The sequence below is a fragment of the Aspergillus japonicus genome (genome assembly GCF_003184785.1).
Source record: "Aspergillus japonicus CBS 114.51 unplaced genomic scaffold BO86scaffold_3, whole genome shotgun sequence".
In the NCBI taxonomy this organism is placed as follows: Eukaryota; Fungi; Ascomycota; class Eurotiomycetes; order Eurotiales; family Aspergillaceae; genus Aspergillus; species Aspergillus japonicus.
Window position 1 is genome coordinate 102,237 of NW_020291640.1, and position 27,455 is coordinate 129,691.

A 27,455-nucleotide genomic window follows, 5' to 3' on the forward strand; every position below is an offset into this window, starting at 1 on the left:
TGGCAATCAAAAGCAGGACTTTTGATGATGACATTGGCACCGAACTCTCATCCCAGAACCTAGTCATAGAAATTATTTGGTCATCTTCAGCTACAGATGCAGCCGCCGCCCTCCGTAAGATTCGTCTAGTCTGCACTGTCCCGTATGCTTGGCGAACAACTATCCAAATGTTGTACTTTTGGAAAGGGCCTAGTTGCCTGCCTCAAAAAAGTTTACATGGATGATGCTTTAGTCTCACTACAACCATGATTACAACAACAAGAAAACTTCTAGAGATCGAACTGATACTTTAGTGGCATGCTCAAGTGCATATTTCATCCCCATAGCCGAGCGCGTTGCAATGCTTATTTTGCCACTAGAAACAGCCGATTAACCGAACGATTGAGACCCGTTAATTCACATAGTCGAAGGCATATTCAATTGCGAGGGTGGAAATTTGGGTATGGCTTATGACAGAGGTCGCCATGACCATAATTAAAAACATAAGCCTAGCTTAAGCTTGGCCACTGACATGGCTGTTGAAGCATAAATCCGAGAAATAATTGTAATTATGAAGGGCAGGGGTGAATTCAACTATTTTCAGATAGAAATCATAGTATCCCACTCCAGCGGGCGAGTCTGCATACTTGGATCCCAACCAGGCATTTCATACTGAATTCAGTGCCTCAGGCCATAACTGGTCCGTGCACGGGTTTCCGGAGGCCGTCGACCTCACCTCCCGCATCGCTCAGGGCCACCCATATCGGCTCTCCACCCCATGTCCAACTCGTGTCATCGTGCATGCCCTAGAGGTTGACTTCAAATGTCCACCCTGGGGTGTGGTACGCAATATGGCGCAAGCAGGTCCTATCACGGACGTCACTCAACGACTCTTCATCGAGTTGAAGTCTAAGAACGAGGAAACGCGGGTGCGAGCTGCTTATGAGCTTTACGACAACGTCGTTGCCATCTCACGAGGTAACACTTTCGGTATCGGTCGCACAAGAAATAAGGCTAATACTTCGCTCTTTGGTAATAGACTGGCCTCCAGAGAAGTTTCTCGAGTTCTTCAACGCAGTTAGCCAGCGCATTGCACAGCTCGTGGTTACCGGCAATGACGCACACGACAAGATTGGCGGGCTATTGGCTCTCGATCGCCTAATAGATTTCGATGGTGTGGACGCGGCTCAGAAGACAACTCGATTTGCAAGCTATCTTCGTAATGCCCTACGAAGCAATGATACTGCGGTCTTGGTGTACGCAGCTCGGGCACTTGGCCGTCTGGCCAAGCCCGGTGGAGCTCTTACGGCAGAATTGGTCGAGAGTGAAATACAATCTGCTCTAGAGGCTCTTCAGTCTGAGCGGCAGGAAAGCAGGCGGTTCGCTGCGGTACTTGTTATCCGCGAGCTTGCCAAAGGCTCACCGACGCTGCTCTATGGCTTTGTCTCCCAGATATTCGAGCTCATCTGGGTCGCTCTTCGCGACCCCAAGGTCCTTATCCGAGAAACTGCAGCCGAGGCCGTCAGCGAATGCTTCGAAATCATTGCTGCCAGAGATATGCAAGTTCGGCAACTATGGTTCGCACGAATCTACGAAGAGGCACTGCTGGGTCTCAAATCCAGCAACGTGGATTGGATCCATGGATCGCTTTTAGTGCTAAAAGAGTTACTTCTGAAAGGTGCCATGTTTATGAACGAACATTACCGGAATGCATGCGAGATTGTTCTTCGCCTCAAAGATCACCGTGATCCCAAGATACGCACCCAAGTTGTTTTGACCATCCCGATCCTCGCCTCTTATGCTCCACTCGACTTCACAGAAACCTATCTACATAGATTCATGATCTACCTTCAAGCGCAACTCAAAAGAGATAAGGAAAGGAACTCTGCATTTATTGCAATCGGAAAGATCGCCAACGCTGTCGGTGTTGCTATCGCACAATACCTCGATGGTATCATTGTTTACATCCGAGAAGGCCTTGCTATGAAAGCGTAAGATGCATTTCCTGCCCCTGCGCAACATCCTGAACATCAGCAAAGCTAACTTATACAAGCCGCAATCGAGCTGCCGTAAATGAAGCACCGATGTTCGAATGTATCAGCATGTTGTCGCTGGCAGTGGGACAGGCACTCAGCAAATACATGGAAGCACTGCTCGACCCTATCTTTGCATGCGGGTTGAGCGAGTCTCTTACCCAAGCTCTGGTCGATATGGCCCACTACATCCCTCCTATCAAGCCGATAATTCAAGAGAAACTCTTGGATATGCTGAGCCTGATTCTCTATGGTACCCCCTTCCGACCGTTGGGTTGTCCTGAGAGCAGATTGCCACCCATGCCTTCCTTTGCCAGGGATTTCGGACCTCAGGAACTTCATTCTGACACCGAAATCGCACTTGCACTTCACACTCTGGGGAGCTTCGACTTCTCGGGACATATTCTCAACGAATTTGTTCGTGATGTAGCCATCAATTATGTCGAGAATGACAATCCCGAAATTCGAAAGGCATCCGCACTCACTTGCTGTCAATTGTTTGTCCATGACCCCATCATCAATCAAACAAGTAGTCATTCGATACAAGTTGTCAGTGAAGTTATCGACAAACTTCTCACAGTCGGCGTGGGAGATCCTGACCCCGAGATCCGACGGACAGTCTTATGGTCTTTGGACCGGAAGTTTGACCGTCATCTTGCCAGACCGGAGAATATTCGTTGCCTCTTTCTAGCAGTCAATGATGAAGTGTTCCCCGTCAGAGAGGCTGCTATCTGCATCATCGGTCGCTTGTCCAGCGTTAACCCGGCATATGTCTTTCCACCACTCCGAAAACTGCTTGTTAATCTCTTGACAAGTCTCGGCTTCGCAAGCACTGCTCGTCAGAAGGAAGAGAGTGCCCAGCTGATCAGTCTCTTTGTTTCGAATGCTACGAAGCTCATCAGATCCTACGTAGATCCGATGATCACTACATTGCTGCCAAAAGCAACTGATGCAAATCCGGGCGTCGCATCGACAACTCTCAAGGCTGTCGGGGAGCTCGCAAGCGTTGGCGGTAGCGAAATGAAAACGTACCTGCCGCAACTGATGCCAATTATTCTCGATGCATTGCAGGATCTCTCGTCTCATGCGAAGCGAGAGGCAGCCTTGCGAACTCTCGGACAATTGGCTAGTAATTCCGGATATGTCATAGATCCGTACCTCGAGTACTCTCACCTCCTTGCAGTCCTGATCAACATCATCAAGACGGAACAAACCGGATCCCTTCGCAAGGAAACCATCAAAGTCTTAGGAATATTGGGAGCCTTGGATCCCTACAAGTATCAGCAAATCAGCGAAACTGCGCCAGATATTCATCACATCAATGAGGTGCAGACCGTCTCCGATGTCGCTCTCATTATGCAGGGCTTGACACCATCTAACGACGAATACTATCCGACAGTGGTCATCAACACACTAATGCAGAACATCTTGCGTGAGAACTCCCTTGCTCAGTACCATTCTGCAGTCATCGATGCAATCGTCACGATCTTCAAGACGTTGGGTCTCAAGTGCGTGCCCTTCCTTGGACAGATCATCCCGGGCTTTATTTCCGTCATCAGAGGGTCTCCCCCAAGCCGTCTCGAGTCTTACTTCAATCAGCTGGCAGTCTTGGTGAATATTGTACGACAACACATACGGGCTTTCCTTCCAGAGATAATTGAAGTCGTTCGTGATTTCTGGGATGCCTCATATCAAGTCCAGGCCACAATCCTTTCCTTGGTTGAAGCAATAGCAAAATCTCTGGAAGGGGAATTCAAGAAGTATCTTGCAGGACTTATCCCGCCCATGCTTGACACATTCGAAAAGGACACTACACCGCGCCGACAACCCTCTGAGAAGATCCTACACACCTTCCTGATATTTGGCCCTAGCGGCGAGGAGTATATGCATCTTATTGTGCCATCTATCGTGCGCCTGTTTGACCGGACACAAAATCCGACCAGTATACGAAAGTCCGCTATCGACACTTTAACGAAGCTATCACGCCAAGTCAATGTTTCGGACTTTGCATCCCTGATGGTTCACTCTTTGTCACGCGTGGTTGCTGGTAGTGACCGCACCTTACGCCAGGCTGCCATGGATTGTATCTGTGCACTTATCCTCCAGCTCGGCCAAGACTTCAACCATTACATACATCTTTTGAACAAAGTCTTGAAGGCGCATGGGGTCAGTCATAGCAACTACCACATGCTGGTGACCAAGTTACAGAAGGGAGATCCTCTTCCGCAGGATCTTAACAACCCTGATGAAAACTATGCAACTCTTGCAGATGACGCCAATTATGCAGAGATTGGGCAGAAGAAAATGCTTGTCAACCAGCAACATCTTAAGAGTGCTTGGGATGCTTCTCAAAAATCCACTCGAGAGGATTGGCAGGAATGGATAAGACGTTTCAGCGTGGAACTGCTAAAAGAATCCCCTTCCCCGGCTCTACGCGCGTGCGCCAGCTTAGCTGGCATCTATCAGCCACTAGCAAGGGACCTTTTCAATGCTGCCTTCGTCTCATGCTGGACGGAGCTGTATGATCAGTATCAAGAGGAACTAGTCCGGTCAATCGAGAAAGCGCTTACTTCGCCCAACATCCCCCCCGAAATCCTTCAGGTTCTGCTTAACTTGGCAGAATTCATGGAGCACGATGACAAAGCTCTCCCAATTGACATCCGCACCTTGGGCAAGTATGCGGCTAAATGTCACGCTTTTGCCAAAGCCCTCCACTACAAGGAGCTGGAATTCGAACAAGATCAGAACTCCGGGGCAGTTGAGGCCTTGATCACCATTAACAACCAGCTTCAACAGTCCGACGCCGCTATCGGAATTCTCCGCAAGGCACAGGCGTATCGAGATGTCGAACTCAAAGAGACGTGGTTCGAGAAGCTTCAGCGCTGGGAAGAAGCTCTCGCTGCTTACAAACGGCGTGAGAGGATCGACCCCGATTCTTTTGGAGTTACCATGGGAAAAATGCGCTGCCTTCACGCTCTTGGTGAGTGGAAGGTGCTTTCAGACCTCGCTCAGGAGAAGTGGAATCAAGCATCTCTTGAACACCGAAGAGCAATAGCACCTTTAGCCGCTGCTGCTGCTTGGGGACGTGGACAGTGGGAACTGATGGACTCTTACCTGGGCGTTATGAAAGAGCAATCCCCGGATCGCTCTTTCTTTGGCGCAATTCTGGCTATCCACCGAAATCAGTTTGACGAAGCTACGATGTACATCGAGAAAGCGCGCAATGGCCTGGACACCGAGCTTTCCGCTTTGTTAGGCGAGTCGTATAACCGTGCCTATAATGTTGTTGTGCGTGTCCAGATGCTTGCTGAGCTGGAGGAAATCATTACATACAAGCAGAACATCGGTGATCCTGAAAAGCAGGAATCCATGCGTCAAACGTGGAACAAGCGGCTTCTTGGATGTCAACAAAATGTGGAGGTATGGCAACGCATGCTCAAGGTTCGAGCACTTGTTACGTCGCCTCGTGAAAACCTTGAAATGTGGATCAAATTTGCCAATCTATGCCGAAAATCCAACCGCATGGGCCTTGCTGAGCGATCTCTTGCATCTCTCGAAACTACTGTGTCCGACAGCAATGGCACGCGGGTCATTGCTCCCCCAGAAGTTACTTATGCTCGTCTCAAGTTCAATTGGGCTACTGGCCGCCAACGTGAAGCGTTGCAAATGCTCAAAGAGTTTACTTCAGGTCTTACCGAAGACTTCACTCGGTACAACACCCTCATACTATCACAAGCCGATCACGGCGGAGTCAATGGTGTCAATGGAGTAAACGGGGTGAATGGGGTGAATGGGGTGAATGGGGTCGCTGATGCGAATCATCCTGATGTTCAAGGGCTACGGGAACGCATTGGCGATGTAGCCAAATTCAGGAAGCTTCTGGCTAAGAGTTACCTCCGACAAGGCGAGTGGCAGACTGCCATGCAAAGAGGTGATTGGCGGCCCGAGCATGTTCGTGAGGTGCTCAACGCTTATGCCGCTGCTACAAACTACAATCGCGATTCATACAAAGCATGGCACTCTTGGGCATTGGCGAACTTCGAAGTTGTCACGACAATTGCAAGCCAAGCCAGCAGAGATGGGACGACCATGGCGATGGTCCCGGGTCACATTGTAACGGAGCATGTAATACCTGCACTCCGGGGCTTTCTCAGGTCCATCGCATTGTCGTCAACGTCTTCCCTTCAGGACACCCTCCGACTTCTGACTCTGTGGTTCGCCCACGGTGGTGATACAGAGGTGAACAGCGTCGTCGTTGAAGGCTTTACGGCGGTCAATATCGACACCTGGCTTGCAGTTACCCCCCAGCTTATCGCCCGAATCAATCAGCCCAACATTAGAGTTCGAAGTGCAGTTCACCGACTGCTATCCGAGGTTGGCAAAACACATCCTCAAGCATTGGTTTACCCATTGACGGTTGCGATGAAATCGAATGTTACGAAGCGTTCGCAATCTGCCAGCAGTATCATGGACAATATGCGACAGCACAGCGCAAAGCTGGTCGAACAAGCTGATTTGGTTAGTCATGAGCTCATCCGAGTCGCGGTTCTGTGGCACGAATTGTGGCATGAAGGTCTGGAGGAGGCATCTCGGCTCTACTTCGGTGATCACAATGTTGAAGGGATGTTCGCGACACTTGCACCCTTACATGACATGCTTGACAAAGGAGCAGAAACATTGCGTGAAGTATCTTTTGCGCAGGCTTTTGGTCGAGATCTTGCTGAGGCGAAGCATTACTGTATGCTATTCCGCGAGACTGAGGAGATTGGCGATTTGAACCAGGCATGGGATCTCTACTATACTGTGTTCCGCAAGATCAGCCGGCAGCTTCCTCAGTTGTCGATCCTTGATCTCAAGTATGTTTCTCCCAAACTCAAGGACTGCGTGGACCTCGACCTTGCCGTTCCTGGAACCTACCAAAGCGGTCGACCTATCATCCGGATTGTCAGCTTCGATCCCATATTGCATGTTCTGCAGACCAAGAAGAGACCGCGTAGAATGACCCTCAAAGGCAGCGACGGCAACTCCTACATGTACGCGCTCAAGGGACACGAAGATATCCGGCAAGACGAGAGAGTCATGCAACTATTCGGCCTCGTTAACACCCTTCTGGACAATGATGGGGAGAGCTTCAAGCGCCATTTATCTGTGCAACGGTTCCCTGCCATTCCCCTGTCTCAAAGCTCCGGTCTTCTAGGATGGGTCTCCAACAGCGATACATTGCACGCATTGATCAAGGAATACCGAGAGAGTCGTCGGATATTACTCAACATTGAACATCGTATCATGCTTCAGATGGCACCGGACTACGATAATCTCACGCTCATGCAGAAAGTGGAAGTGTTCGGGTACGCCATGGACAACACTACCGGGAAAGATCTTTATCGTGTCCTTTGGCTCAAAAGCAAGAGCTCTGAGGCGTGGCTTGAGCGGCGGACGAACTACACTCGATCTCTTGGTGTCATGTCTATGGTCGGCTACATACTTGGTCTGGGCGATCGCCACCCGTCTAACCTCCTTCTCGATCGAATTACTGGCAGAGTGGTTCACATTGACTTTGGTGATTGCTTCGAGGTGGCCATGCACCGAGAGAAATACCCAGAAAGAGTGCCTTTCCGCCTTACTCGCATGTTGACGTTCGCCATGGAAGTTAGCAACATCGAAGGCAGTTATCGTATCACATGTGAAGCGGTTATGCGTGTTCTCAGAGAGAACAAGGACTCCCTTATGGCTGTGCTCGAAGCGGTGAGTCTCTTACTTTCAGGTTGGAATCTGACAAGGATATCTACTAATTGTCTTAATAACAGTTCATTCATGATCCTTTGATCAATTGGCGTCTGGGAGTCCGCGAGTCGCCAGATCGGATGCCCTTCTCCGCAGAGCGTCGCCAGTCTGTCGTTTCCAACATCAATCTTGAGCATGGCGTGCAGCCAAGCAATTTCTCTCGCCACCGCCGCCCATCGATCCTCGAAGGCGGGATTCTAGATGCGCAGGAAGGAATCCCCAACGAAGCACGAGAAGCACAGAATGCGCGCGCGCTTCAGGTACTTGCGCGAGTCAAAGAGAAGTTGACCGGTAGAGATTTTAGGCCCAACGAGGAGCTCAACGTCAGCGACCAAGTTGACAAACTTCTTGCCCAGGCTACCAGCGTGGAGAATATCTGCCAGCATTGGATTGGTTGGTGCAGTTTCTGGTGATTATGTTGTCCTGCCTATTATGGATTTCTGGTTCTCGCGGAGGCGCAACTTGTGATGACGGACTTTTTGCATGGCATGGCTACTATTTTCCTTCCTCCTTCTTATTCTCCACCTTCTCGACTATCTTGTCTTGTCTTCGTCTTTCTGTGTCTAGTATTACTACTTATTTGCGCCCGCGTTTTTTTTTTTCTCTTTCCCTGCTCTGTGCCCTACGAGGAAGCAGGATCAGGAGCTGCCGTTCATGATATTATTCTTTTGCATGTCTCAATTCGAGAATTGCATGTTGCATGTTGCTTAAGGTCGGATGGGTTGTGGGATAGACGGTTAATGGTGAATTTCGCAATGATTTGTGCCAATTTCTTCTAAGAGAACGGGATCAGCACGTGTTTTGCCCAGTGATGACTAGCCGAGGTCACGGGCGGACACAGGATTGAAGGAATCTCCTTGGATTCCTCCCTTCCACCTTCCCACCTTAATTATCTTCTCTATCTTCTCTATCATTCTTTTTCTTTTGCGCTTTCATCTGTTTCTCATATCCCAGGATGTGACCGGAGCCATTCCGGCTACCATCAGTGAGAAGCATGGCGTCAGACACCCCGCCCGACCCCGAAACCCAACCTGTGGTTCGCACCCTCCTCCGCATTTCCCTCAGCGCCAAGGAATACAAGCGTCTCCACGATTATGCCATCCAACGCACGCCTGTATCCGTCCAGGGTAGGCTGCCGTCTCCATCCAAGTACGAGGCCATTATCGACTCGAAAAATAAGCACAATGTCGCTGCTGTGCGGGTGGCATTGCGGACCTTCCTCCTCTCGTTATCCCTCACAAAGCTCGCCGACACCGTGATAAACCGGATACGCGAGGATCTACCGAGGTACATAGTCATTCCTGTTCGCGTTGTAGACTGGCAATGGTTAACATAGATCTCATCTCTTCCAACAGCAAAGAACCGAGAGCCTCTTCCGCCCGTTCCCCAAAAATCCGCATATCCGCGTCGCTCGCGCTTCTCCTCCTCTTTCACCGATTCCTTTATCGTTTCTTCGTCAAGCTGCGCGCCAACCTCCGCACCGACGACGCTCGGCCATTCCGAGATCGCAACCCACGAATCTCCAATGTGCTGACTTCGCGCTTTGCCCCGGCCATCGGGGCCAGTCTGGCGGGGTTCGCGCTAGGAATCTGCCCACGAAGCCAGTTTCGCTTTATCGCAGCCATCTATTCGGCCACGCGTGGCTTGGAATTCCTGTTCAATGCGTTGGATGAAAAGGGCTGGTTTGACAACCGGCCGGCCTGGTTCGGCAGTTGGTTGTTGATGCCAGTTTCTTGTGCGCAGCTGTTTCATTTGTTTATCTTCGATCGAGAGGCTGTGCCATCGGTGAGTCAAAGGATTGAATGCTCTTTCATTCTGGACGACAGACACTAAATAAACACTGCTTGCCAGTGGCTTGGAACGTTGATCTTCAGACTCTCCCCGAGTTACATCCGCGGTCGTCCCGAAAGTCTGCCTCTGAATATCGCTTGGCCCGACAAGGAGAATGTCATCGATTCGCTCGCAACTATATCTGCTCTAAGATGGCCGTGAGTGAACCCTCACCACCCGAATCATCTAAATGTGCTGGATTCCCGCCCTTATACTGATTACGGATGAATCAACCACAGATCATTTGTATCGCCAATTCTACATCCCGGAACTTCAAAGACACTACCTTCATCATTGGCGTCGATCTCCCCAGTGACCGGGTCCGCCCACCCAGCCATATCCAGCCTGTCCTGCGCCCTGCTCCACCCCAGCAGCCCCAGCTGCAGCACCGCCTTCCTGCACCACATCCTCCTCTCCGTGCCGCCTCTCGCGCGGCTCCTGACCGCCGCCACCCTGGCGCTCTCCCTGCGCAACCTGAAAACCCTGGCGTCCCACCCGATCACGTCGCTCAACGAACTCTCCCAGAGGGTCATGAAGCTGACCGCCGTGCTGTCGGCCTCGGCCGGCGCCGCCTGGGCCAGCATCTGCCTATGGAACGCCATCCTGCCGCGGTCCACGCTGGCCACGCAGCGGTTCTTCCTGAGCGGGGCCCTCGCGGGCGTCCCGTTCGCGTTCCTCGGCCCCCGGCGCAGCGTCTTCCTGTCGTTCTTCCGCGCCGCGATCGCGACCGCCTGGAAGACCGCGGGCAAGCGCGGCCGCTGGACTGGGTGGACGGACGGGGAGTTGTGTGTCATCGTCGCGAGCTGGGCGGTGATGGGGTGCATCCTGGATGCCCAGCCCGCCGCGGTGCAGGGCAAAGGGGTCAGGGTGGCGCTCGCGTGGATGCGCGGCGATGGGTTCGCTGATCCCTTGCGGGTCGCGGAGAAGCGGAAGGCGAAGAAGGCCGCTGCGCTGAAGAAGGAGAAGGCGGAGGACGATGCTCGGGTTTAGCGGCGCTGCAGGCAGGCAAATCTTGTTATGTTGTCTGGTGTTATGTCAGGTAATATGTTGTCCGCCGAGCGGGGAACTTCGGCCCTTCATAACTGGCATATAAGGTATGATGCGCAATTGTACCACGCTGTCTTAGTAACGAGGAATGAGCGCGCACGCCCTTGGTTATTGGTCCTTGGTACAGTTGGGGTAGGGCGGAGGGCGGAGGGCGGAGGGCGCGGGAACACCGAATGCGCTATATGCGTAAGTACTGTACATAATCGATATGTGTGTTGAGTCTGGAGTCAGACAGATGAGGGTGCTATCGGTCTTTTACGAGGGAGATTGCAAAGACGTCACCAAACGCATCTCATGTCCACAGAACCACACAAACAAAGCATCAAGGCCACCACGACATCTCCATTCTAGACCAATTTAGCCTAGGGATTCGGCCGTAGACTTGACTAGTGGTGGTGGTGTAGGCGATCATCCGGTATGGATCGGGAATGAACTTGATGGGAGTATTTCGTAGCTCGGCCAAAAGAATGTCAAGACACTGATCTCTAGCCGCTCGTTCGCTTCAAAGGATCCTATTTCCTGTCAGAACTTCCAGCCCCAAAAAAAAAAGAAATCCAAAAACTTTAAGCTCTCCGATGCGGGGAATCGAACCCCGAGCTGCCGTGTGAAAGACGGCGATGTTAGCCGTTACACCACATCGGAGGTTGTTGACGTAGAGACTGTTTGGTCATACTATCATCATCAATAGCGCTATAATGAGTGTTACAATAAATTTAGAAAAAGGTTGTCTAACGTAACTCATTCGTTATTACTATGTACCCCCTTAAGTACTACGGGTACAGCAGCAGGTAGGCTCGGGTCTGGGGTACTGTAGCTGTAGCATGGGCCCTAAAATCCCCGGTGGGAAAATAGACGACCAGTCAGTAACAATGCCATCGGCTATGAAAATCCACTCAAGCAGGCTAGTACAAGAAGACTTGCTGATAGCGAAGATTGCATCTATGGAGTAAATCTATAGCATTTCTTTGGGTATGCTAAACCTCGGAAGGGCTCAGAGAGGTATCTTCAATAATCCCTATAAGAAGAATCCCGGGAGCTGGAGGGACAGAGTCGACCACCTCGTTGAAACGTCAGTAAGTGCCAGCTTTCGTTGTGTCTGTTACCACCAAATTACAAATACTGCGCTGTATACGGGACAACAAGAGAGTAATCATGAATCGTCTTTTCCATTGTCATCCGGGCTAAAACATCACACTCGCAAGTTGTTTAAGAAGAAAGAAAGTTTAGTCAAAGCCCAAAGCTCTATTTAGTGTCTATGATGACTCCCCATCCCTCCTCACCCTCACAATCTCGCCTTGGGGATCCGGTTCCCCTGCTCATCGAAGTTGATCTTCTCGCCGGTGATCAGACTCTCCTGGAGGGCAGCGCCGATGCGCACGGCCTGGACGGCGCCCTCCAGCTTCAGGGGCACGGGGGTGTCCTCGAGGCAGGAGGCGGTGAACTCGTTGGCCTCGGTGACGAAGGCGTACTCGAAGCGGTCGTAGTAGTGCTGGGGCAGCTCGCGGCGGACGCCGGACTCGTCGAAGACGTTGACCAGGTTGATGGCGGGCTGGGTGTTGACGGCCAGCTTGCCCTTGGTGCCGATGATCTCGGTGGAGTCCTCCTGGCCGGCGGCCATCATGCGCGAGGCGTAGAAGTAGGCGATGCGGCCGTCGTAGAACTCGACCAGGCCGACGGCGTTGTCGCGGTCGTTGTGCTTGCGGAGGTCCGGCTCCACCGCCGTGATGCCTACGGCCGAGACGGACTTCACCCTGCTGTCCTGGCCGAAGAACCACAGCGCCAGGTCGATGTCGTGGATCGAACAGTCCACGAAGATGCCGCCGGAGAACTCGGCGTACGCAACGAAGAACCCCGTCGGGTCCAGCTTATCGCACGTCTGGCTGCGCATCACCGAGGCCGTGCCGATCGCCCCCGCGGACATCTTGCTGTGAGCGTCCCGGTAGGAGGCGTCGAACCGCCGTGAGAAACCGCACATGACCTTGAGATGGGGTTTCTTGGCTGCGGCGTCGAGGACGGATTGGGACTGTGGGTTCAACCAGAGATATTAGTTTTATTTTCTCCCTTCAACTGGGTTGTTGGGGGGAAGGAAAGAGGAGAGAGAGAGGCGCAAGGAGCGGAATGTTAATGGTCACCTACAATCTCAACACTAGTAGACAAAGGCTTCTCGCACAGAACGTTCTTGCCGGCCTCAATGGCCTTAATTGCCTGCTCGGCGTGCACGGCGGTAGCGGAGGCAACAATCACGGCCTCCAGCCCCTCGTGCTTCAGCATGTCATCGTAGTTCTTGTACAGCTTCACGCCGTACGGGGCCAGGTGGACCTTGCCCCATTCCAATTCGCTGTCGTCCGGAGTACTGACGGCGACGAGCTCTGCGCGGGGAGTGCGCTGTAGGAAGTTGAGGGCATGGCGCTTGCCCATGCGACCGAGACCGGCACAGCCAACCTTCAATCTTCTGGCAGACATTGTGATGGGTATTTGTATTGGAGGGGGGGGGTTGAGGAGCGACGAACGGGAGGAAGGTAGATTGGATTGAAACTTGGTGAAAAGAGAAGATGTGCGACGAAAGACAGGAAGAGGAAGAGATTATGAACAGCGAAGCAGCAGGAATTTAACCCCCGACACGCAGCTGGGGACAGTTGGAGCAAGTGTCGGTCTGGGTTCTTTCTTTTTTTTTTTTTGGTTTCCTTTTCCTTGAGGGGAAGATGCGGAGCAAGCTGAGTAGCTGCTAGAGCTGCTGCTGGTCAGCCAAGGAAGATAGGCCGTCAATCGTTTCGACTGGGTGGCTATTCGTAGGTTTGCTCCATTGAGGTTGGCAGTGGCTGTCGGACTGACTGGGACAGGGACGGTTTCGGGCGGAGTGGAAATCCCGGGGTGACTGTACAGTAAGCTGGAGTAGTTACCACCGACCCCGGAATCTGGCCGTCGGGATCCCTGCCCCGGAGCCACTTCGGAAACGAGGTTCCTGTGGGAGATTGTCTGCTATGATCCTGCAGCATTGGCAGGATAAAGAGAAACAGTGACTGCAAACTGCAGTCTTGAATCCATTCCAGATGGAATGACAGAAGGGGAATGAGAAACGGAAAGCAGCAAGATGAGCATGTTGAGCTCAAACAACATCCAAACAAACGGTAAAGTACGGGGGCGGGGAAAACTACCCTTTCCGGGGTATGCTTGGGGTACGGCGGGGAATATTCCCCTGAGTAACAACCTCAATGGCTTTTCTTCAATAAGAACTCAGTAGCAATCTAGCCACATACCCCCTTGGAAACTGCGGGGAAGCTGTACACTGAAAATAGAAGATCGAGTCGAAAGAAATGGGGAAAGCAAAAGGGGGAGGGAACATTATACAGTACGTACTCGAATGACATACTATCAATAGAACAGGAATATCTGTGCTCCTCACCTGGAGACAAAAACCAACACGTACTCAATTGGGATCATACAACTGCCGATTCTGGCGATGTAACATCCTACTTAATTCCAACGCAATGGTTACACTGCTGCAGCAAGTTCTATACTTATGAAAGTGGCAACGATAATTGGTTATGCCGTCCTCCAGGTTCCCAGTATGCACAGTACTGTACAATACATTCATAATCCTACCAAAAGTAAACAATTCGTACCAAACAACAAAACAATCACCAGATTCACCATTGTATTCTCAAAGCATAACAAGAAAGCTTCTCCCAACCACAGAACTGTTGTAAGGTATACAATCATTCATCACTGATCCGATCCGATCATTCCCTCAAGGGAATCAATCCCCGCATCCCCACGCCCCCACCCCCACCCCCGACTCGGGAATCCGTTCCCGAAGCGCCTTTCAATGTCTTGGCAGTGAAGCAATCCCCGCAAGCAAAAGATTTCTCCCCCCCCGAAACTGCCAAGTCAATTCTTTCTTGGACCGCAATGGGCTGACTTGGTCTGAGCGTTGGTCGTGGCTTGAGATTGACTTTGATCGCGGTCGATCATGATGAGGGGTATGGCTATCTACGTACAGGATGGAAGTGGCTGAGTCAATCAACTGATTCCTTGGGATGAAGAAGCCCGGTAAGTTAAGGTCATAAACCTTGGTATGATCGCCAGCAGGGATGATAGCCGTAGTGAAGTACCACTTGGGAAGTTAAGAGGTCGGGGGTCCAGGTACTACAGGGATGGATCATTGCACTGGGCAGTAGATAGTGAAGGGCAAATCGTGGTCCAAAGTTTCTTGGACCATCAGCACATTTGGAAAATAACATTGTAGAGTGTGTTCGTGAATCATCGCTTGAGTTCATACCGTGAAAGCCAAAGAAATAAAGTGAAAACAGATCTTTGAAACAAACAACCAAGCCAGACAATCCTACATGGCTCAGGTGGTAGACTGGATGGCATACAATCTCTTCTATTCATCCAGGGTATCATCTACCACTTGAGGACCCTGTTGGGGAAATACTCGTCGATTAACTCGAGGTAGTATGGCTGCGGATTACTGGTCAGCTGTATTCTCTAGAAAAATCACAAGAGTGGCTCACGAACCTTGAGCTCCTCGGCGCTGGGGATGCCATCGCTCTTGCTGTACAGATCGTAGGGATTGAAGGCCTTGACGGCCTTGAACATCTCCTTGTCCTTCTCGTTCATCAACTCCTGGTAGGCGCCAGCGTTGTGCCAGGGGTAGAAGGAGTGGTAGCGGATCATGGCCAGGGCCTCGGCGGGCAGGGTGGACTGCTCCTTGACGACGTGGTAGAGGTACTCGTCGTGGCCCCAGGAGATCATCACATTGTCCAGCCCGCAGCCGGGGCTGTAGATGCCGTACTGGGTGTCGTAGATCTCGTGGCCGAAGTCCGGGTTCTCCTTGAACGACTCGCGGCCGTAGATGATGCGATCGTCAAAGGCGCAGCCGACGGGGAAGGTGTCGCCGACGACGTCCCACTGGCCCTGGGCGTCGAAGAAGTACAGCAGCTTGCCCAGGTCGTGGATGAGCCCGGTCAGCTGCATCCAGCGGGGCTTGCCGTCGCGGCGGATCGCCTCCGCGGACTGCAGGAGATGCTCGATCTGGGAAAGGCTGGTGTCCGGATCGGACTCGTCGATCAACGTGTTCAGCTTCTCCATCGCCTCCCACACGCTCATCTCCGCCCGGGTCTTCGCGTGGAATGCATTGCGCGCCTTGAGGTTGTATGCCACCGTCTGCTTGGTGTGCTGCTCCTTGTAGAAGTTCTTGACCCGGTCACAGGCATCCTCGTACTGACGGAACTTGGTCTTGTCCTTCTCCTTGTCGAATTCAGATTCCTCGTAGAGACCCTTCTCCTTCTCCTCTTTCAGGTTGGTCTTGAGAACATTGACTGTGTCGATGGCGTCCGAGAGGTCCTCAAGGGCCTGCCCGTCACGTTTGGTGTTGAACACGGGGGTTTCTTGGGCGACTGCGACGGGGGCCATGTTGATGATGTGTATGGTGCGAAAATGAAGAAAACTTTTCGAGGCCCAAAGATCGTTTTACTCCGGTCTTCGAGGTTTGAGGGTATCACAGGTTGTTGTTGTCGGGAGGATAATGAATGAAAGCGAGGCAACACGGGCATAAATATGATATTTCCATTCTCTCGGCGAACGCAGATTAGACTACCCCAGGAGGAGTTGCCTTCGAAAATGCCAAACACCGAGGATCGCCCTTTGGTTGGTCTGCTGCAGCGCATGACGTTGCGTGATTCTAGAAACCCCACCGTCCGATTTTCCCATCAGCGTGACCACCCTACGCCAGGAGGTCGGATTCTGGGTTCCGAAGCCACAAGACTACTGTGGGAGGATTTGCCCTGGGGTAACATTCCCCGCTATGGTGGAACAGGGAGGTTCGTAGATAGTGTAGATCAGCCAACCAGAGTGCCAGCCACACTCCGGTGTGGCCCTGGAGGCTGTCTGGGCCGTGGGTGGGAACAAATGCCTCTGGATTCTGGTTTCCGATGGCGGGTTTGCATGCGGGCCGTTGTTCAACCAAAGAGGATTTCTTCATTTGTCAGGGGCCCCCGACCTCGATTAGGTTCACTCTTTCTGCAAGATACGATCATTGTGGTTCTCTGTATCTGCACCTCTGGCCTGCTGGACGATGACAATAGCCTTGATGCAGATGGGCAGACAAGGCTGGTTGTTTTCCCCGCTCCTGTCTAGGATTGAGGTGTGCCTGCCAAGTGCATTGCAGTGCAGGCAGTGCAGGCAGTGCAGGCAGTGCGGTTGATAGATAAGAAAAACAGGCTCCGCATTGTGATCCGTGAAGTTATTGAAAGCTGTTCCAGCCCTTTCTTGTTATGTAAGATCCTCAGTAAGAACGGTCGGCACAAAGACCCCCGAGGGGATGGAATCAGTGGGCGGGGAAAATGCCGGGAATTGCTCCGATGCTACTCGTAGTACTTACTGAGTAGTGCGGGGTATCTTCTCTCTGCCCCTCCTTCTCCTCGTCTACTAGTAGCTAAGTACTATTTTCCCTGCTTTTCCTGCCACATGTTCTCTTCTTCTTTCTTCTATTCCTCCCGCATCTTCTGTTCCATATCTCCTCCATTTCGCATCCTGTCCGTGTCCCGCGGTTCACGCCTCAAGCACCACACCATAATCAACCGCAACTCATCGCAAATCACAATGGGTCTCGCCGACACGCGCTTCAAGCTCAACACCGGAGCGGAGATCCCCGCTCTCGGACTCGGTAAGCGTTACGTGCCCCTACCTTTACCCAACCAAAACCACTAATCCTGTGTGTCCCAGGAACCTGGCAATCGGCGCCCGGCGAGGTCGAGAAGGCCGTGCGCCACGCCATCCAGGTCGGATACCGCCACATCGACACGGCGTTCGCGTACCAGAACGAGCACGAGGTGGGGAAGGCGATCAACGACGCGATCGCGGCGGGGGAGGTGACGCGGGCGGAGCTGTTCGTGACGACCAAGCTGTGGTGCACGGGGCACACGCGGGTGGAGGCGGCGCTGGACCAGAGCCTGCAGACGCTGGGGCTGGAGTACATCGACCTGTACCTGGTGCACTGGCCGGTGGCGATGAACCCGAACGGCAACCACCCGGTCGTGCCCAAGCTGCCGGACGGCTCGCGGGACCTGCACCGCGACCACCCGCACGTCGACACGTGGAAGAGCATGGAGAAGCTGGTCGGCGCCGGCAAAACCAAAGCCATCGGCGTCTGCAACTACAGCGTGCCCTACCTGCGCGAGCTCCTGGCCCAGGCCACCGTCGTCCCCGCCGTGAACCAGATCGAGAACCACCCCGCCCTGCCGCAGCAGGAGGTCGTCGACTTCTGCCGCGAAAAGGGCATCCACGTCACCGCGTACAGCCCGCTCGGCAGCACCGGCAGCCCGCTGTTCTCCGCTGAGCCTGTCGTTGAGGTCGCCAAGAAGAGGGACGTCTCCCCCGCCACCGTGCTTCTGAGCTGGCACAGTATGTTTTCACTTCTTCTTGCTTACGGCCCTGCTGCTTCTTGTCTTGCACCAAAACCGATAAGCTAATCAATCTCTTCCTGTCCAGTCGCCCGTGGCTCTTCGGTTCTCGCCAAGTCGGTAACTCCCTCTCGTATCGAGGCGAACCGCCAGCTAGTCGAGCTCGACGAGTCGGATCTCGCCACTATCGCCAAGTACACGGACGAGCTGGCTCGGACGAAGTCCTTCAAGCGTTACGTTTTCCCGCCCTTCGGTCTGGACTTTGGGTTCCCTGATAAGGTTGCCAATTAAGCAAGGGTCATCCATAAACAGGCACACCCAGCACCAGGGCAGACCTTCTTTCATCGATGGTAGAAGGGTTTATAGAGAGATATAGAAGGCATTTTGGCTGGATGGTTAACAAGACGAGGACCAAGAGTGACTTAGTTGTATATGACTCTGATATAAGACTCTTGTATGATTGAAATGACATTTTGACTAAACTCCGCTGTATGCTACAACAGTTGGCCTCTGTGCATCTGAACTAAAGGAGGAGGGGATTTCCTAATCAAGAGAGTTGACATGTGTGTTCATCAGTGCACAGTGAACAAACGCAGTTAGCAAGCCTTAGGCGAAAGGCCTGGCACACACCGATGGAGTGACGGGAAATTGGAAATTCTCACAGCTTAGACTTCAAGGTGTTAAACAGTTAACCAACTCAGCTCTGCCCCGGTCCTCTTGTGCTTTTCTCCAGTCTAATACACTCGAACCCTTCACCTCTATCCCCGAATCAAGCCCAAGCCAAAATCTCTTAAGACGGAGGCGCAATTAGTTCCACCGAAGTTAGAAGGCAGCCAAAAGCAAACCAGGCCGAGTGGACGATGGACTGAGATCAGTGGCGTCGAGAGGCGATCGATTCGAGCACAACGGGCAACGCAGTAGCGTGGAAGCCTACCCACACCCTGTCCACGCTGATGTTTGGCGAGCTTGTTCCTTGATCATGAGAAATGACGGTCAACCTCTCTTGATACGCCAAGGTCTCAATTTCGGGGATCATCTGCTCTTGCAAGGTCGAGTCTTCTCTCTTGAGCAAAAGCAAGAGCCCCTGGAGGCGGTTGACTTCTCGCTCAAGCAGGAGAGCACGCGCCAGCTTCAGCGACAGCAAGCCGCGGTCCCGAAGGAGTCCGAAGGCTTCGTTGAGATACGGGTACGGCAGAGAGGACAGGATCCAAGAGGCAGTATAAACTTCATAGTCGGGCCATGTGTATTCAGAATCCGTTGAAGCGGTAGTGGTCGTGCTTCGCCTCGAGTTGCTGCAGTGAAACTCGAAGTTGGGTGGTAGGTGGTCGGCCATATACTTCAGACAGGCCGTGACTACTTGCGGAGCCCAGCGGTTCTTGAATTCCTGTGCTCCGGGCGTGCTGGCCGTGGGCGTCCCGAGCGACGACGCCTCGGGGTCGAACCTTATAAACGCTTTCAGGGTGATCAGGTAGTCCGCGGGCCGGACACTGTACTGCAGGACCTCGTCAATGGTCTCCCAGCTGATCATGGCGATGGTCAGCTCAACCCCAGCTTTGATGACGTCCGGCAGTTGCAGACATGCTCCAGCCACGGCATACGAGTATGCCACCTCGGCCTTGGCGCTGCCGAAGGGAAACGAAAGCTCGCCGTATGTCGCCTCCGTGTATCCCAGTAACTCAATCGTTTTCAGGTGGAGAAGATGTTCGTCCAAGAGTGGCGCACCATACAGATATTTGAGAGCCATCTCGAAACCATGCATGGTGCCGATCTTCTCACCGAAGACCGCGGTGATTCGGTTATACCCTTCCATGTATGCGGGGAATTTCAGTATGACAGCAAGTGACGGGCTTCGTGCGATTATAACTCTATGTGTCAGCAAGGCAGAAGCAAAGTCAGGATCGCCTTTCATCAACATTTCAATGCCGAAGTCAACCAATTCTTGATCGCGGTAGAGTTTCAGGAAATGGGTCGACAGGCTATCCGTTGATTCCGATTCTTCAGGCAGATCTTCAATTCAGTCAGCACTCCGATCTGATAACCTCTTCCGCCGGCCAACTGACCGGTAATTTTGTCCCTATCACCGGCTTGTTTCTCGGCCGTATGGGCTTTGTCTTGAATAGTCTCTTCGACGTTCTTGGGGGAGCAAGGACTCGGTGCGACTGACTCGAATGCAATCTCAGATATTACATATTGACAATGCGACATGAAATGTGAACAACAGCATGATTTTCTAGGAGAACAGACACAATTCGCTGATCTTGGCGCATGCACGCAGCAATTAATTTCGAAGGAACAAATCTCCTGGCCACGTTGATCGCATTGCGCATTCTTGGCGTCCTGCTCGCAAGTTTTGCAGGCCAACGTGCAGTGTTCTTCATCATTTGACGGCTGCTGCTGCTCACTTGACGACACGCGAGCATCGTTTTCGGCAGCAATCAAGTCAGCGGGCGTCTCAGGCGATGAATCGTCATGTTGAATGTTCGAGTTCCCAGTGATCGCGGGATAATCTTCAGATTCTGTGGAGCATGATACCAAGCTTTCGATGTTGGTCTCGGTCAACTGCATTATTGGATTACTCTCGTCCGTGGGTGACGCAATCCGTGGGTTCGACGCTTGCAGTGGCCGAGCACTTTCCGTGCTTTGAGTTGCTGCAAATGAATCCAAGACGTTAGGACAGAAATCTTGCACCACATCGGGACTTGCTTCGGTCAATGGCACCACAACAGTACTTGCGTCAGTGGTAGACGAGTCTCGTGGCTCCGACTCTTGAATGGAGCGAGTGCTTTCCGACTCTTGAGTCGCTGTGAGCGAATCCAAGTCTCTAGAGTTTGATGCTTCCCCGTCATCATAGTCCAAAGCCTGGCTAGCATCGACCGAGTCTGGACTGACATAGGGCGGGGGTAATGATACGATCGGAGGGTCCGCTGCTGAGAGTGTTCTGGAACTAACATCCGAAGGGGCTGGGGAGAGGCAGGACGGATTCACCTCTGTCGGGACGAACTGAGTTTGGCCTGCTTCGAAAAGGCCGGGAGGTGGACTGGCGTATGGAGGTGGAGGAGACAGCGGCACTTGGGTTTGAGTGAAAGAAGATTGACTCTCCGCGCCTGTGGCTTGCTGCCGCGCCACCATGCCGTTATTGCCATAATCACCAGTGACAATAGTGGCAAGAAGAGGCAGAGTAGGAGGTGACGGAGGAGGTGAAGGAGGAGTAGAAGGGGGAGGCGGAGGAGAGAGCGGAGGAGGAGGCGGAGGCGGAAGAGAAGGAGCAGCAGCCACCGCCGTCGCCGCCGTCTGATGTAGAGGACCACTTGACTTCTTCTTCGCGGGCTTCTTAGCCTGTCTCTTTTTTCTTTCTTTTTTGTTCAACTTCCTCTGCGCCTTTCTGGCCTGGACGATATCGGCAAACGATGCAGCAGGCTGACCATCCATGCCCATATCAGCGTCGTCGTCGCTCTCCTGCTCAGTTTGAGCCGTCACCTCAACCGCTGGAGTTGCAGACTGTGACGCAGCGGGCTGAGCATCCTCAGTCATCTCCACGTCGTTGCTGGCGCTCGGTTCCGAGCTCGCGACGACCGCAACCGCATCAGTGAGCCGGCACATGGTCGGGTCCAAAGTCTGCCTACGCGAACGACAGGGGGGTCGAGGGGGGCATGAGTCAAGGTCAAGGCGTCGATCAATATCTGCTTGCAGGTCGAGCGATCTCTGCCTTTGGGTTTCCTTCTCGGCTGCGGTCTTCTTCGGGCGACAGACGTCGAAAAAGTCGTCAAAGGCTTCACTCACAACGAGATCTTCGGAGGAACAAAAGGATTGGACGCGGTTGAACGCAGGATACATTACACTATGAGCATGATAATAAGTCTTGATCCTTCGCTCTTTGGAACCAGAGGAACAAATCGGGCGATACGTACCGATTTCACGGGCGAGGTGATAAGAATGTCGAGCGATGAGGATAAGTCTGTATGTTGAGACCTGGTTAGCAAGACAGATCAAAACAGCGATAACACGGGGGGTTATTCTCACTATCTGATCTGAGTAAAAAGCTATTTAAACTAATGTGGAGCAATGCTACAGGCTCGAAAAGACAGCCTACCTTTGTGGCAGCCAGGTAACTTTTAAACTTTGAGATTCATTTGAACGAATGGAGGCAGGTGTGACGATGGTTCTTCAAGCTAAGGCATGTGTGCAAGAACACTGACTGAAACACTACTGTGCTGTAAAGAAGGACGAAGAAAGAAACAATATTTTGTTTACCTCACTAGCTGATAGACAAAAAAACCTTTCCTCTCACTGTTAAGGCTGCGCAACGTAAAGCGGGTCAAGGCTTGAACATCACATTGTGACTGTTATGAGCGAAACAGCTTGTTTAAGGATTCTGTTCCTGCACGTTACTTGATATGACTAAAGACTTAGCAACTGTTTAGGTCTTTCATTCCAATTTCTGACATCACTGAACATGAATCCTGCGTTGAGACCATGGTTATGGACAGCTGGAGGGCATCATGTGCCTGGTACTATGTGAGGGTTTCCTCATACACGTGACTGGTCATATGTCGTAAGTTCTTTATTCTACTGTACACCAGCATTAAACATCCTACATGACATTGAGACCTTGACTATAGACAGCTGGACGACCTCCTTTGCCCTGTACTATGTGAGGGTTTTCTCGTCCACGTGATCTCAATATGAACTAACGCATCACCCAAAAGAGCAATGCAGCAATCTCATCAGCATGAAGCATTCACACTGAGTGGAAAAGAAGGCTTCTGGAAAGTCTTGTTCCAACGCTTGATGGCTTGCAGATCTCCAGTGCAGCAAGGCTTCCACAAGCCTGGATGCGAACAATTTAGTTTCTTCTCGCATACAGTTTGAGGATTGTCTAAAGGATAATTAACTGCCAGCGATACTGATTATTTGAAGCTCAACAGACAGCTGAAAACTGGAAATTGTGGTGTGGATAGTTCTGGTATTTGTGGCCGAATCTCATCTAAGTAAATGTCAAGAGAGAACGGCTTTGTCTGAATATATGACTCATAGGAAATTGTTAATGTCAACGAATGGGTAATAAACAAGAAAGGAAAGTAATAATGCTCCGCTCAACGTAACGCTGTTGGTATATCATGATGGATGCAAAACCGGAATTGCTAAGGAGAGGTATCCAACATCAAGATGCAGAAGGCTAAGCCAGAACGTCAATAATACATCGTAGTCGGGAAAGAAGTGAGTTGAGAAGGTATTGAAGGGAATGGAAGTTTCTCGGGTGTTCAACATGGGGTTTAAGGATTTCAAAACATTCCTCCATCCAGAGGAATTTGGGGTGGTGGGTAGGTAGGAACAGCAGGCGGATGTGCGTCAGCAAGCAGCTGGTGACGGGCCTTCGCGTTCAAGTTGCCTCCCTCGCTAGAGGATTTGCGAAGCCTGGCTCGAGACTTCGGGCGCTTTTCGCCGTCGTCGGAGAAATTGCTTGTCTCCTCCATAGCCGAGTCGATCGAAGGTGTGTACTGAGACTCATGTCTCTCACCTTTGAGTGCTCCCAGAATAGTCTGCGTGGTGGTCTGACGACGACGTCGTGGATTCATCGGCGGAATTGGTGGTGTATCCATTCCATTACTCAGGCTGGCGCCAGGAGGAAGACCGACCGTCGGTACGTTTGATGTGCAGGAAACCAATGTAGGCTCAGAGATAAGGGTCTTGTTGATTGCCCGCTTTGTAAGGCCATTGTTACCCGGTGCACGATTGAGAGCGTGATAAGGTTGGTGGTTATTACTAATAGCAGGCACCAGAGGGGAACCGTTCTCAGAACCAAGATCCAAGGGTGGTGTGGCGTTGGCGGAATAAGGTGCAATGGGGGAGGGACGAGGAGCGGCACCAATCAGGGATGAACTGTTCGTCGAAAAGTAGGAAGGACGATCGTGGAAGCTCGAGACAGCTGAGCGGCTTCCACTACGGTGCCTAGTTGAAGCAGCGGACGAGCAGCGCTCATACATGGCAGACTCGGTGGCTTCGACTGAGGGGCGGCCAGAGGAACTGACGGAGTGGATGCCATACTGATCATGATCAGGATAGGCCATTGGGTGGTGAGTACCGTGCCCAACTTCTTCCAATGTCTCTAGGCCATCTCGGTCTCGCCGCGAGCGACTTTTCGAGCGACCCGATGCGTCAGACGTGGAGCGATCTCGGCGTGATCTAAAGCTGGAGTGTGGAGATGCACCGCGGCTCCGGCTGGACTCACGAGAGTCTTCCTGACTGCTGCGACCGAAGACGGACATTTTGGAACGGAAGGACCTCTCGCCTGCAATGTGGGGGGTGCTAGAATTAGCATGCTTTGCGAAAGGCAGGGCCGGCCTTTCTTCCTCCTCCCGCCAAGGGTCATCCGACACCAGAGCCGGAGTAGAGGCGTTTGCATATCCCAAGCCTTTAGCACCCTTCAGATCCTGTTTGCTGAAGAGATGTTGCTTCCCTGATTTGTTCTTCAGAAAAGAGAATGCGTTTCCCGGTTTGCTCGGAGTGAAGTCTGGAGTTTGGCGGCCAGAAACAGGACTAGCTGATCTGCTCTCCACCTCCGCAAAGCCCTTCAATTTTTCCTGCACCTTTCTCCGTCTCTCCGCTAGCTCGTTGGCGAACTCTTCGCGCTCAATTTGTGTCTCGGTACTTGCTTCGCGCCTATGTCTGGAGACGAGCTCATCCTGCCAATTTGAGCTATAGGGGGCACTTTTTAGATATTGCGCACTGGTATCCGCTACTGCATTCGTGTCTGCAGGCCTAGCGGGAAGACCAGGAGAAGGAGGAGGGTAAATCGACGAACGGTCGCTGTCCTGTCGAAGGTGTGCGCGAACCAAGCCACTCAAGCCCAGACCTGAGGGTCCCAGCGTAGGGGAGTCCGGCTTCTCTGGAGGATCCTGACCGCTACTAGACTTGTTCTCAACAAGATCATGCTCCGCAATCGGCTTCAAATCTCCCAAATCGGAGTACCGCACTTCAGGCAGAGGGCTTCGGTGTTCACTCGAGGGCGTCGAGGGCTTGGAAGGGGTTTCCGGTCGCAGTGCAGGGTGCAGTTCGTCTGTAGTGTACACTGTGTCGCGCAAACGCGAGGCGCGGCCTTCATCCTCCGAGTCACTTTGGCTCGAGTTGGCAAAGAAAGTGACGCCGGTGGTCTTCGGAGGGGAAGCGTTCGTGGCGGACCGGCTACCGGGGCGTTGAGCTTCACTGTAGTGCGAAGATGCTGAGCCAGGCCTCGACGTGTAGCTTGCATTCGAAAAACCCCGCGCGCGTCCAGGAAGCTCAGGCAGTTTGGTTCTCGCGGGCGGTGGAAGGGGCCTAGCCAAAGGCGGTGTGCTCCTCCCTTGGTGCATCTGTAGCTGGCGTTGTTTGAACTGACTTTCATCGAAAGTGGTCTTCGGCTTATTGAACAGGCCTGAAGCCGTAGCCTTACCATGGTCCTCCGGTCGGAGAGCAGCCACCAGGGCTCCTCCCTCTTCATTTTCACTGAAAGGGGGACTCAGCGGAGGAACACTGTACGTGGTGCTTGCAGGGCCTTTGAGTCCCTTGGCGGCAATGTTTAGCGCCTCCTCTGAAGATGGAAACAAAGATTCGGGGCTCGTGGGCTGGGTCGGACTGGGGTTACTGGGAAGGGGTTCGGTGATCGTCAGGGGTTGCATTCTATCACGGAGATTTGTGGCGCTTTTGGAGAAAGCCCGGTTGAGTGGCGCGTGCTCGGGAGTTCCTGCTCTCTGACGACTCAGGCTCTCTAGGCGCTGGAGGGTAGATGCTTGTTGATTTTGTGCACTCTGCGCCAACCCTTGCCCGTATAGACGCCTCGACTTGATTGAACCACGTTCAGCTGCCATTCCCGGCATGGTTGACTTTGGTGCAGAGAACAGACCCTCGCTGGCTGACGTCTGCGGCGAAGTTCCCGATAATGACTGCTCATCTATCGACGTAGCAGCTGTTGATGTGCGAGCATTCGCAATAGGACCGGATGCAGTGGAAGAAAGGGTGGTGCGTTTGGCGGAGGAGACCCGGGAAAGTGCGTCTTCCATCTCGTGGGAAGGACTTCCTTGTGGCAAATCCTCCGCCATCGATTCGACGCCTTCTTTGGCATCGGGAGAGTGAAAAGCAGACGTTGTCAAGTCAGGTTCATAGAGCGCACGGCTGCTCATCTGTGAACGCCCAGAGTCGGAAGCACCCAATGTTGACTTCGATGAGATCTTGTATACCTTCTGCCGTCCGCCAAACAAGTTATTGCTTTCCACTCGGCGACCTCTGCTCATAATACTTTCTTTCTGTGAGGGGTCCTCATCAATCCCACAGGAATTATCCTCCGACACTATTGATTGGGCACGCCCTGGGGCTATCGATCGACCATCGATTGAGACCTCATCTATATCAGCCAGGAAGCCGGGGTTGTGACCGAAAAGATTCAGTCGCGAGGCACGCTTGGGGAATAAGACACTGTCGTCACTTGCTTTGCCGATAATGGAATCCGGATCATCCTGCTCTCTTAACATGCTGAACCGTGCGGACAATTTTGGCATCAAAAGACTGGTGCGGAAGTCGTCGGTCGATGGTAAGGCTGAGGAGAGATCGAAATCCGATTTCTCCTCGGGCTCCTCCTTCTTAGATTTCCATGACAGCTTGGAGCCGAGTCCTACTGAGCTGCTCTCAGGGACTTCTATCACCTCCTCCTTCACCTTGTCCTTTTTGCTCTTGCGGAAACGATTCATGGCGGACTGTGCGGGGGTAATGCGCGCGACGCCGGTGAATCTCAGGGATGTGGTGTTATCGCGTCAGAGACCGGGGCAGATCGAGGGTTACGCTGAGGTGGGAGACTGAGTGAAATTCATACGTCAGACACATATGGGCTGCGGACAACATGGGGTATCCCTGTGCGCGGTTCTATGGGGCGAGTAACTTACTAGTGACTGTGGCGAAGCCGAAAGGCCGATTGAGCGTCACTCGATACACAACAAATTCAGAGGAGTGATCGAGCTAGTGGATTATTGGATGTATTTCCGGATTGTTCTTCATTCCCTGAAAGTCGAGATGCTCCGGGGAGCGTCAAAGCTCAGAATAGGCGGCGCGCAGGCGGGCGCGCAGGACTCGGTCGGAGTAGTTGTCAAATAGTGGATTTGATGTGCAGGGTGCTAGGATGAGAGACGGTCGCAAAAGCAATTGAGCAGCAATGTGGCGGAGGAATCTCCAGTGCAGAAGTTATTCTGTGAAGGCGATCGAATTGGAGGCGATGGGCATCTGCATGGGACGCAGGAATGTGGCTGCACCGTGGAAAGCGGGAGCGGAGTCGGTAGGGATGCTGAAAGTCCGGGTTGATGGCGGGTGGAGGCGCCCAGAAATGAGTGCGTCGTCTGTAGTGAGTGGATGGGAT

The 27,455-nt window shown here is 52.5% G+C and overlaps 7 protein-coding genes and 1 non-coding gene across 8 annotated transcripts; 3 read left to right on the forward strand and 5 right to left on the reverse strand.

Moving 5' to 3' along the window:
* Positions 1 to 754: 754 nt before the first annotated feature.
* On the forward strand, positions 755 to 8,508 carry tor (putative TOR pathway phosphatidylinositol 3-kinase TorA). The gene is made up of 4 exons (XM_025674150.1): positions 755 to 957; positions 1,019 to 1,970; positions 2,033 to 7,757; positions 7,820 to 8,508. Exons 1-4 carry the CDS (start codon positions 831 to 833, stop codon positions 8,207 to 8,209), a joined length of 7,194 nt encoding a protein of 2,397 aa, XP_025532292.1. The 5' UTR covers positions 755 to 830; the 3' UTR covers positions 8,210 to 8,508.
* A 172-nt stretch (positions 8,509 to 8,680) lies between these two features.
* Positions 8,681 to 11,064, forward strand: BO86DRAFT_329264 (uncharacterized protein). Its single transcript, XM_025668669.1, has 4 exons — positions 8,681 to 9,083; positions 9,152 to 9,581; positions 9,648 to 9,784; positions 9,866 to 11,064. Exons 1-4 carry the CDS (start codon positions 8,791 to 8,793, stop codon positions 10,614 to 10,616), a joined length of 1,611 nt encoding a protein of 536 aa, XP_025532293.1. The 5' UTR covers positions 8,681 to 8,790; the 3' UTR covers positions 10,617 to 11,064.
* A 179-nt stretch (positions 11,065 to 11,243) lies between these two features.
* Positions 11,244 to 11,315, reverse strand: BO86DRAFT_t33. Its single transcript has one exon. It is a non-coding gene; the product is annotated as a tRNA-Glu (tRNA).
* Positions 11,316 to 11,938: 623 nt separating this feature from the next.
* BO86DRAFT_329268 (putative NAD binding Rossmann fold oxidoreductase) lies at positions 11,939 to 13,279 on the reverse strand. The gene is made up of 2 exons (XM_025668670.1): positions 12,810 to 13,279; positions 11,939 to 12,696 (listed from the first exon to the last, which is right to left on the reverse strand). Exons 1-2 carry the CDS (start codon positions 13,134 to 13,136, stop codon positions 11,956 to 11,958), a joined length of 1,068 nt encoding a protein of 355 aa, XP_025532294.1. The 5' UTR covers positions 13,137 to 13,279; the 3' UTR covers positions 11,939 to 11,955.
* A 1,621-nt stretch (positions 13,280 to 14,900) lies between these two features.
* BO86DRAFT_385252 (inositol oxygenase) lies at positions 14,901 to 16,318 on the reverse strand. The gene is made up of 2 exons (XM_025671063.1): positions 15,192 to 16,318; positions 14,901 to 15,134 (listed from the first exon to the last, which is right to left on the reverse strand). Exons 1-2 carry the CDS (start codon positions 16,086 to 16,088, stop codon positions 15,078 to 15,080), a joined length of 954 nt encoding a protein of 317 aa, XP_025532295.1. The 5' UTR covers positions 16,089 to 16,318; the 3' UTR covers positions 14,901 to 15,077.
* A 660-nt stretch (positions 16,319 to 16,978) lies between these two features.
* Positions 16,979 to 18,573, forward strand: BO86DRAFT_385253 (putative glycerol dehydrogenase). Its single transcript, XM_025671064.1, has 3 exons — positions 16,979 to 17,340; positions 17,400 to 18,077; positions 18,165 to 18,573. Exons 1-3 carry the CDS (start codon positions 17,277 to 17,279, stop codon positions 18,365 to 18,367), a joined length of 945 nt encoding a protein of 314 aa, XP_025532296.1. The 5' UTR covers positions 16,979 to 17,276; the 3' UTR covers positions 18,368 to 18,573.
* Positions 18,574 to 18,947: 374 nt separating this feature from the next.
* Positions 18,948 to 21,910, reverse strand: BO86DRAFT_431765 (uncharacterized protein; the record flags this gene model as incomplete). The annotated part of the gene is made up of 2 exons (XM_025675771.1): positions 18,948 to 20,083; positions 20,137 to 21,910. The coding sequence occupies 2 exons, from the start codon at positions 21,908 to 21,910 to the stop codon at positions 18,948 to 18,950; spliced, it is 2,910 nt and encodes a 969-aa protein (XP_025532297.1).
* A 1,237-nt stretch (positions 21,911 to 23,147) lies between these two features.
* Positions 23,148 to 27,068, reverse strand: BO86DRAFT_109708 (uncharacterized protein). The gene is made up of 2 exons (XM_025665916.1): positions 26,989 to 27,068; positions 23,148 to 26,901 (listed from the first exon to the last, which is right to left on the reverse strand). The coding sequence occupies exon 2, from the start codon at positions 26,794 to 26,796 to the stop codon at positions 23,359 to 23,361; it is 3,438 nt and encodes a 1,145-aa protein (XP_025532298.1). The 5' UTR covers positions 26,797 to 26,901; positions 26,989 to 27,068; the 3' UTR covers positions 23,148 to 23,358.
* Between the last annotated feature and the right edge of the window lie 387 nt (positions 27,069 to 27,455).